The sequence below is a fragment of the Lipotes vexillifer genome, unplaced genomic scaffold (assembly GCF_000442215.2).
Source record: "Lipotes vexillifer unplaced genomic scaffold, Lipotes_vexillifer_v1.1 scaffold818, whole genome shotgun sequence".
In the NCBI taxonomy this organism is placed as follows: Eukaryota; Metazoa; Chordata; class Mammalia; order Artiodactyla; family Lipotidae; genus Lipotes; species Lipotes vexillifer.
The window spans coordinates 867424-877998 of NW_006771890.1; the positions used below are offsets into that span (position 1 = coordinate 867424).

Consider the following 10575-nt stretch of genomic DNA (forward strand, 5'->3'; position numbering starts at 1 on the left):
GGGGGGGGGGGGGGGAATTCCTAGCACGACCTCATTCATCTGTGAGGACACAGAGCAATCCTTGTTTAGAGTACACATTCATCTAACTTGTCCAGTGTGGTCAACACTCCATTTCTTGATGGTTTCCTTCTGCTATGAATGTGCTTGTCCAGTTGTCTGCTTCTTAGAGCAGACATTTACCTAAAAGAAAATGTTATAATAGTTACTAGTTAGTAATTTGGATCTGTATAAAAAAGCTAGTCATTACATGTTGTAAAACCTTCTTCAAAAGACATTTTGATTTAAAAGACAATTTTTCAAGGGTTAAGATAAAAATATTTTTCCAAATAAGATGTCTGAGTAATCACAAAATGTTGTGACTTCTGCTTTCCTAAAGAAAACCTGCCTAAGGAGGCATTTTCAAAATGAAATCCCTGCAGAATTGCAGGTTTTAAGTTACCTTCCTCATCCACCGGCCATTGGAGGAGGATTAGGGCCACGCAGATGATTAATTCGACCCATTCTTCTCGGGGGGTTTCCTGGTGGCCTAAGATAAGAAAAGTTAATTTCTACTGTTTAGTAGACACTACTTCAATTGATTCCTTTTAAACACTCAAATAGACCCTCTTCTTTATTTAAAATAGGAACTACCATTTAGGTCGCGAGTCACAAATTCAAATACTGAAAGAGACCAGATGCATACTACGCATGAGGAAAGTGAGTCAAGCAAGGGTTAGGATAAACGGAACAGCTCCTCCTATAAATGTCCAACTGAAACCCAGCTCCAGCTGAGTTTTGCCATATAGAAACACAATCCCCACCCAGTGCTGCTGGATCGTGAGATTTTCATTAGCAGCTGGAAATCCAGATTCTAAAGTGAAACCTCTAGATTTTAATGTTGGCCATCAGTTTTCATCCTCTAATTTAGACTTTTCCCACAGGATATTTGATATACATTTTAGCTTTGTCAGATTAACTCTGATTATCAAATCAAAGGCAACTTGATTTAATTTACAGTAATACATTAATTTTGTGAAATAGAATTTAAGCCTTTAATTACCATGAGCCTAACTATGTCTGTCTGCCTATTTATCTCTAATTTAATTATATTACACAGAGGGGTAAAAACATCATTTATCAATTAAAAAGTTATACCCTCTTCCATCATCATATCTGGAATCAGATGAGCTTCCGTAGCCTCTTCTTTTTTTCACATCTTGCTGAAATAGAGTTCTGAAACTGAAACAAGGGGCAGAAAACAACAGAAGATCCACTTTCAACATTATAAAATGCATTTCTATGGTTCCAACTATCATCTCTGTGGAAGGATGACTACCCTAACTTAGCTCCAAACCCACATTTCTTTTTTTTTTTTTTTGCGGTACGCGGGCCTCACTGCTGTGGCCTCTCCCATTGCGGAGCACAGGCTCCGGACGTGCAGGCTCAGCTGCCATGGCTCACGGGCCTAGCCACTCCGCAGAATGTGGGATCCTCCCAGACCGGGGCACGAACCCACGTCCCCTGCATCGGCAGGCGGACTCTCAACCACTGCACCACCAGGGAAGCCCCCAAACCCACATTTCTCGAAGCCAGCTGAACAACACCATCTAGCACAAGCACAAGTCTTAAACAGAGTGTGCTATGTTCTGTGCCACAGCCACCATTCCTTGTCTTTCTTGTTTGCTGTAACTCTTCTAGACAGAGTCTAGCAATGACTCTGAAACCAGAGTCATCTCCAACTTCCTTCCTCTGCTCTGTATCAGTTGTCAAGTCCCAGAGTCTGTTTTTATAGTATTGCATGTCCATTTCCTGTGCCAACAGCCTACCTAATGTTACCTTGGGGAAGGAGGGGCTGAAGTGGTGTGCCAGAGGCACAGGGCTTTCTGGGAATCCGTTTAAGTGGAATTTTATTTGTGGAGCGGGAAGGATTTAACTAAATTAAAACAGTATTTTAAATAAACAATATGGAGGTGAAATTTGTAAGAGATTGCAAAGAAGTTTTGCAATGAGTAACTTTAACTTAGGCCTCTCTGTCCACTGTTGTATTTCTCTATGCAACGGTTTCTTCCATTTTACCCCATCTAATTTATGCCACATGCAGCCATCAGATTAATCTTTCTAAACCAGAGCTACAATCAAATTAAGTATAAAGAGCATAGGCTGACTTTCAAATTTCTCTGCTATCTTTGCTGTGCCTCTTCCACCTGGAATAACCTCCTCTGATGTCCTCCTCCCACAGTCATGCCCACCGCAAGGCCCCTTGTAAAAAGAAGACATTTACTGATATTAAAATCAATGAAGGAAGGAGACATCCCACATCTCTGCATATCTGCAGTTCTCTGCCCATGAGACACTCAACTGTATATTCAAACTTTGGATGAGTAAGACTTGTTAGTAGATGAACAATTTTCATAAAACAAACAGCATATGAAAGACCAAAAAATGAATTTAACTAAGAATTGCCTGAAATTATGGTGAAGTTTAAATTTTTGTCTCCTCTGTATCGATGCTAACCCTTCATTTAAAAAAAAGTTTATGCCTTGGGAGCTTTTAAAAGTCAAGATCTAATTCCCCTTGTTTACTTGTTATATACTATGCCATAAAAGTTGCACATACACGCTGAAGGCAGGAACAGTAGAGAGAAAGCAAAGTGCTGTCATCTGGCAGCAGAAAGAGCAGGTCTGGCCCCATAGCTGCAGGCTGAAATGGTTACCACCACGGCTAAGACATGGTCAAGCTTACTAACTCAAGGAACATATTCATAATCATAAAAGATGTTTGGGACAGTTTTATCACTACACAAGTCTTTATCTCCCTTAGAAAAGCTATTAATAAAAATTACAATTAAAAAGTGCTTCAGGCAAGCTGAACTTAAATATCAGGGCTATTAAGAGGACTACTATACTTACAACAAAACCACAAACTCGGCTATTCCCCAGAAGAAATCCGTTATAAAAGACAATCTCCATGGGGACTGACTCCTGCTGTCCAACACTTGTCCTATAGACAAGAATAAAGAAACTTCAGTTAGTGCAACAAATCCCTGACACAAGATGCATTACATTTAATCAGTCAGGTAACAATCGTAGGCTCAGTTTTCAACTTGTTCACTGTTCCAAATAGTCTACACAAGGAAAGGTGTGTTATGTGTACATCATTCTAAGGAAAGGTAAGGGAAGTGAAGTTCTGTGGTCTAGAGGTCATTCCTTTAATATGTCAAATTATGCCTCCTATAGTTTGTAATTTCTGCTGGGTGACATTTCAAGTTTTTTTTCTCTCTTTTTTTTTTTTTTTTTACTGTGGTAAAATACACACAAAAAAATTTACCTTTTAACCATTTTTAAGTGTACAGTTCTATGGCATTAATATGTACATTTACACCATCATACAACCATCACCGTCAGCCACCTCCAGAACTTTTTCATCTTCCCCAATTAAAACTCCACACCCATTAAACACTAACTCCTCATTTCTCCCTTCCCCCAGCCCCTGAAAACCACCATTCTACTTTCTATCTCTATGAATTTGACTGCTCTAGGAACCTTGTACGAGGAATCACACAATATTTGTACTTTGGTAACTGGCTATTGCACTTAGCACAATGTCTTCAGGATTCATCCATATTGCAGCATATGTCAAAATTTCCTTCCTTTTTTAAGGCTGATGAATATTCCAATGTAAGTATATACTACATTTTGTTTATCTATTCATCTATTGATGGACACTGAGGTTGCTTCCACCTTTTGGCTACTGTGAACATGCCGCTATGAACATGGGTGTACAATACCTTTATTCAAGTATTTTGAGGAAACAAATGAGATGAGTGAATATAAAGAATGCTCACACCACTTCCATTTTCCTAAATGTGTTCTGAGTATCTCTTTCACTTGCAAAGTCTCTTGCCTATATAAAAAGACTGTTTATACATACCCTTAAAATCTTCAGGATCAGTTATGTTAAAATTTTTATATATCAAAGAATTCGTGGGCTCTAAGTACTAAAGAGAATTTGGCTTGTTCATTAAAATGACCACTATTTTTCTTTAACAGAATGCTGTTGATCCGAATTACAGACTCCAGTTTTATCTCACAGAAAAATGGATATATTTTTCAAACCACTTTAAATAATAGAAGCTACATCAGGAAAAGTTAATACTCTAGAGTTTCAGTCTTGCAGATCAACAGGTTAGAATATTTTGGGAGACGAGCCATCTGTCAACTACCTCTCCTCTCCATTTTCCCAAGGGCTTCACCACTCACTGCCATGCCCAGTTTACTTCTCCTCTTTCCTTGACCAGCTTACTTTCAGGTATCCACTTGGTCCTGAGCCCTCACAGAGCTACTGAGAAAAACGGGCTACACTTAAAGACAGAGTGTGAGTGATAGGCTTGGTTCTGCCTCTTACTAGCTCTGCCTCGTTGGGTGATGTGACATTTTCCTTCTCTGAGGAAAAGTATTCCAAGGATAGTCATCATATAGAATTGTTGAGGAAAAAAAAAAAGTCACTTGACAGTAAGAAAAAGTTTTTATCAACTATGAAATGCTGGTACAGTCCTTGTAAGAAAATAGATCTAGGACTTCCCTGGTGGACCAGTGGTTAAGAATCGGCCTGCCAATGCAGGGGACATGGGTTCGATCCCTGGTCCGGGAAGATCCCACATGCCACAGGGCAACTAAGCCCCTGTGCCACAACTACTGAGCCTGTGCTCTAGAGCCCACGAGCCACAACTACTGAAGCCCGCACACCTAGAGCCCATGCTGCGCAACAAGAGAGGCCACTGCAATGAGAAGCCACCGCAATGAGAAGCTTGCACATCGCAACGAAGAGTAGCCCCCCTTCGCAGCAACTAGAAAGAGCCTGCTCGCAGCGACAAGAAGGAAGGGAGGGAGGAAATAGATCTAATTGGAACCCGTCAATTTCTTCCTTTGCGATTCTAAAGAACATACTGCATGCATCTGTACCATTCTGACTTTTCTGCGCTTTTCTTCCCAGTTTCTGAAGGCAGAAACCTCCCCTCCCAATATCCTCAGAGAGAAATGAGTTGCTTGAATGCAGTTGGCCATTTCTCAACTAGAAAAGTGAGATTAGAGGCCCTAGTAGGACCTTGATGTTATTTATGTAGATCAAAAACAACAATGCATACACAAAAAGACACACTACAAATACAAATAATTATTCAATAAATAATAGAAGCTGCCAGCCTTAACCACAAATATAACACAAAGTCTGCAAGTGCCCAAAACGAAGATGAAACTTTGGTGTCCATCAACCTACTTGTTTCAAAGATTTTTAAGTAAGAGACAAGGAGGAAGAGAAAGTGAGATTTTGAAAAGCAAAGAAATGCAAAGTGCACTCAGCCAGAAGATTTCTCACTACCTTCATGGTCTCTGAAGATAAACACATGACTCAGATAGAACCAGGACCTGGTTCCAGTGATGCAAGAACTAGTTAAGAGTGCACCAAGGCATTTATTTCACCTGAGTCAAACAAGTGGGCAGGCAGTTCTGACACTGTTCTGACCCAGTCATACTGTGTCTTTCCTTTCCATTCACTGTCTTTGGGGAGTCACTGAATTAAGTCTCTCTCAGCTTCTCCATTCCAGGAATAATCAACTTGCTCCTACAGGGAGTAATGATACTCCCTGTGCCCCTTGAAATTAGGGCAGAAAGCTACATGCGTGACGAGCTACCCCTCTGCTGGGAGAGAAAAGCCTATCCAAAGCTTTTCTTCAACTCTCTTACACATTACAGAAAGAGGCAGCGTAGTAGAAAACCGTAAGAACGCAGACGTCAGCCTACCTGCGTTAGAAACCCGGCTGAGCCATTAGAACTACCTTTGTAATCCTGGGCAAGCTATTTAATCCGGCTGCGCCTCAGTCTCCACCCGCAAAACATATAATAGGGTATCACCCGGATAGGGCGACATTAAGACAATGAGCGGACAAACGAACAACGCTAAAAAAAAAAGTGCCCGAGGCACAAGCGCTACGTAACGGCGTGAACACTATGGTCTTTTCTAGTTAAAGACACTGACGCCCGACAGGAAAGACCACTTTCCGAGACCCACAAGCAGAAGCTCCGGAAGGGCGAGGACGCCGGGCACTCGGCACCGCCGTCACCACGGGGACCCTGGCCCCCGCCGCGGCTCAGGGACTTTCGGCCGACGAGCCGCAGGCCCGGGCGACTTCGCCCCCAGTTCCGCCTGGCCGCGGGGCGTGCCCGGGAAAGCGGCGCCGGGACGACGGGCGAGGATGGAAGAAACCTGGGGCTCGGCCTCCCAGGACGGAGGTCGCCCACGTAGCCTCTCCAACTCACCATTCGAGATGTAAACCATCTTCCTCCTTCTCCGCCTCCAGAGCGACGATCGAGCCTGGCCCCTCTCACTTTCCGTACCTCCCTCCGCGCTCCTCCCTCTGACGTCACAGGCCACGAATAGACAAAACAGTGACTGAGGAGGGAGCTGGACAGAGCCCATTGGCTCTGGGGGACGGGCGTTTTGATCTCGTCACGCTGGTGATTTTCGATGTAAGGTGGAGGCTGGGGCAGGTGACAGGATGTGACGTTGCGGATTTAGCCTGTAAACGCGGGCTTTCCTGGCTCCTTCGGCAGTGGAGTTTGGGGAGCTCGTTTGCGCTGCCGAAAGAAGTTACGTTGCTTTCTAGTTGTTTGAAGGGCCCAGGGTTGGGGAGGCAAGGTCACGTGTGAAGTGACTTGGAGAACCGCCGGCAGGAGGAGGTTCCTGAGAATTTTAAAGGATTGTGGATCTTTAAAGGTGTGCAGGGAAGTGCCTTGCGGGCGGAGGCGGTGATCAGTCCGAAAAGAGCTTTACGGTCAAGACTTCGGGAATGCACAGGCCCTATCTAGACAATGTACTCATTCTCTTTAGAACCGGTGTTTCTACTCTTGGTTCGCTAGAAGTGGATGGAGTTTTTATCAGCTCTTGTGAGACAGCTGAAAAATGCTGTAGCGCGGGGTAGCTCGAGACCTTTCTCTGCTTGTTTTTTATTACTGGCTACTTCGTGATATTGCCAGCACTGTGGAGGTGACAGATGAATGAGAAGCTGTCTCGTGGTCATTGATTAAATATGGCCCACGTACCTTGTGCTGATGGGTACTTACTCGGCTCCAGCCACTGGGCTACTTTCTGGTCCTTGACTATGGTAGTCTCATTCCTGCCCCTTTGCTTTTGTACTTGGCTGTTCTTTCTGCGTGGAGTCCTAATTTTTTTCCCCCAATTCTCAAGTCATGTGTTGTCTCCTCAGAAAGTTTCTAATCACCTTAACTAAAATGAAATTGAAAATTCCATTTCGGAAATAATATTTTACATTTAACAATGTGTTAAGATTGTATGTTCCAATGCCTAGAATAAACAAATATTTATTTTCATGTTGACTTTTTCAGTAGCAGTTTTCCCCAAAAAAGTGCATAATAGGACAAAACAACATCCTTCATTTGAAACTTTTGCAGCGCAGAGGGGTTTTTTCTGCACAAATATTGGAGTGGGGTCATTAATTTTCCCAAGTACCTTCCTTAACATAAGCCATGCCACCATCATCTCTCACCTGCTCTTCTCTAGTTGTTTTCTACCTGAAATCCCAGCTTCCACCTTTACCAGCCTTAAGCAGTTTTTCACACTGTAGCAAGAGTGATCGTAAAATGGAAATCATTGCTTGCAACCTTTTAGATACTGAAATTTAGTGATTTCCTATTGCTCTTAAGATCCAGTTCCTTGTCCTGGTCTACAGGCCCTTCATGACCTGTCCGTTTGATCGCCCCCTTCGCTACACCTCCTGCCACAATCCCCACCCAAATTTTGTGCTAGCAACATTGATGTTTAGTCTCAAGCATCCAAGTTTTTTCATGCCTGCAGGACTCTGCACATGCTTTTCCTTCTACCTGGGACACTCTTCCCCTGACTTCTTGCACATCCAGCTCCTTTCATCTTTTAGATCTCAGCTTAACTGTCACCACTTCCGAATTCCTTCTCCTGGCCAATCATCTCCATGATTATTTTCTTCATAGTACTTATCACGATGTGAAAATATTTTATGTCATAATCGGTTTGTTTCTTTCCAGAAAATATAAGATGTAAGAGGTCAGGAATCTTACCTGCTTTGTTCCCTCTTATATCTTCAAGGTCTATTATAGTCCTTGGCAGGTAGTAGGTACTCAGATGTTTGTTGTTAGAGAGGGAGGGAGAGAGACAGACTGAGAGAGAAAGAGAGAGAGATCTATCTAAAAGTTCCCTAAAAATCTCCCAGTCACCAAAGGAGGAAGAGAACTAATATTGGGATCTCCTGAGTACCAGACACTGCTAGGCTCTCTCTTCCTCTTCATCCCTCTATCTAGATTATTTCTTCCTGAGATTTTAATGCAGTGATTCCCTAATGAACTACCTCTAGCCTCTCCCACTCCATTTCATGCTATGTTTAGCCACTTGTTTAATCCAAGTTTGCCTCTTTCCTGCTCACATCTTCAGTTTCTCCCTACCACCTGACAATTCACACCCCAGCCTCCATGGTCTGGCATTGAGGGCTTCCTTGATATATTTTCTTAGGTTTATCTCTGTGACTAATTTCCTAATAGACCCCTGGTTTTCCTTCCTTGTTGCTTCTGCTCATTTGTTTCCTCTTAATGGGAATTTTCCACATCTCTTAAAAATCTAATCCATCCTTCAAGGTGAGGCATGTTCCTATTAAATGAAACAATGAATAGCAAATGTGAAAGGACTTTGCAAACCGAAAAAATACATATATATGACTATATGTATATTATACTATAGATATTTCAGATAGATAGATTATATAGATAATTAGTAGCAGGATGGGCCAGAGGACAAAGAACATTTCCCTCCTTTCCCTAACCTTTCATGTCAAGAACTGCATGTTAGTTACCAGCCACATGTGGCTGTTGAGCATTGAGATATGGCTTTAGTCTGAAATGAGATGTGCTGTACATGCAAAATGCACACTAGATGAAGAGATTTAGAATGACATGATGTCCAATATCTCAATTTTTAATACTGATTACATGTTGGAGTAATATTTTGGATATTGGATTAAAATATTTTATTGAAAGTAATTTTGCCTGTTTCTTTTTACTCTTTTAACATGACTGCTAGAAAATTTTAAATTACGTACTTGGTGCACATTTATGTTTTGCATTATATTCCTTTTGGACACCACTGGTCTAGAGTGAAGACATTATTGGCCTGGCACAGGGAAGGTACTCAGTAAATATTGGTTGAATGGCTGAATGAATGCTCTTAATAATGGATAATATTATGCAAGGTTTACTATGTGTCAGGCACTGTTCTAAGCATGTTTTACTTATTAGTCCTTACAACAACAATAGCTAACATTTATATACTACTTACCCTGTTCCAGGCAATATTCTAAGTACTTTGGATGTATTAATTCATTTAAACCTCAACCTTATTAAGTGGGCTCTACTATTATTTCCATTTTACAGATGAGGAAACCAGTCACAAAGAGCTCAAATGACTGGCCCAGGGTCACACAGCTAGTAAGAAGCAGAGCTGAGATTAAGACCAAGAGTTTGGCTCTGTAGTTTGTGCTCTTGACTCCTGTGCTAGGGAATTCCCTGGCAGTCCAGTGGTTAGGACTCTGCACTCTCACTACCAAAGGCCCGGGTTCAATCCCTGGTTGGGGAACTAAGATCCCACAAGCTGTGCTGCATAACCCCAAAAAACAAACAAAAAACTCCTGTGCTGTACTGCCTCTCCACACATAAGCAGAGGTATTGAAATAGGATATAATCCAGTGTGGTACTCATAATATAGAATGGGAGGTGGTTTCTGGAGACAATTTAAATGTATCTCAGTTTTCTCAAAGTTACAAAATAGCTTCCCACAGTTTTTCTTTTCTAGATACCCTAAGCATAAAATTCCCCTAAGCATCTCTAAGTTGATTACCTAGCCATCTCAGTTCCGATCTAAGCCCAGAGGGATGGACTACTTACTGTAAATGACAGCTACCTCTGGAGCTGGGACTGGAGTGAATCCCACCTAAACCACATGGGTGGAGAGAGGTGTTTACCAGAGTATAGAGAAGGAATGCTGGGTTACATCAAAACAATAAGATGCCTTCAGTACTGCCTTTGAGGAACACGGAAAACAGATGGCATTTATGTTCTTCATTAATCTTTTATGTGTTTGTTCTTACAGTTATTGCTTCTATATTCTTTATTTCATCTGGGCTCAGATATCTTAGCTGTCTCATTTTTCTACCTTATATTCTTTACTGATGTCTTTCACAGTAACTTTTTTTTTTTTGTATTCCTTTTAAGGTATGTAGTCTCAGACTGGACATGCTGTGCAAATCAGGGCCTTACTTTTTTGCACCAATAAGCACTTCATCCCCTCAGTTGAACTGATGGTTTTACTGCTCTACAAGTCACTTTCTTAAACCACTTGAACTCATTTTCTGCATCAAAATGGAAAAATGTTACTAGAAATTCACAATGCTATCTTCCTGGGAGAATCTGGTGGATTAAAAAGTTTGGGATTTCATCTGTAGTCTCTAAAGTATATCACAAAGTTAATGATATTATTAGTTTCATTAGTGAGCCTGTGAGG

The 10575-nt window shown here is 41.7% G+C and overlaps 1 protein-coding gene across 1 annotated transcript; it reads right to left on the reverse strand.

Annotated features, from left to right (window-relative positions):
• Positions 1–435: 435 nt before the first annotated feature.
• SELENOK (selenoprotein K) lies at positions 436–6312 on the reverse strand. The gene is given in 4 exon segments (XM_007447232.1): positions 436–526; positions 1135–1218; positions 2889–2979; positions 6294–6312. Coding segments are annotated over 4 exon segments (285 nt in total).
• Between the last annotated feature and the right edge of the window lie 4263 nt (positions 6313–10575).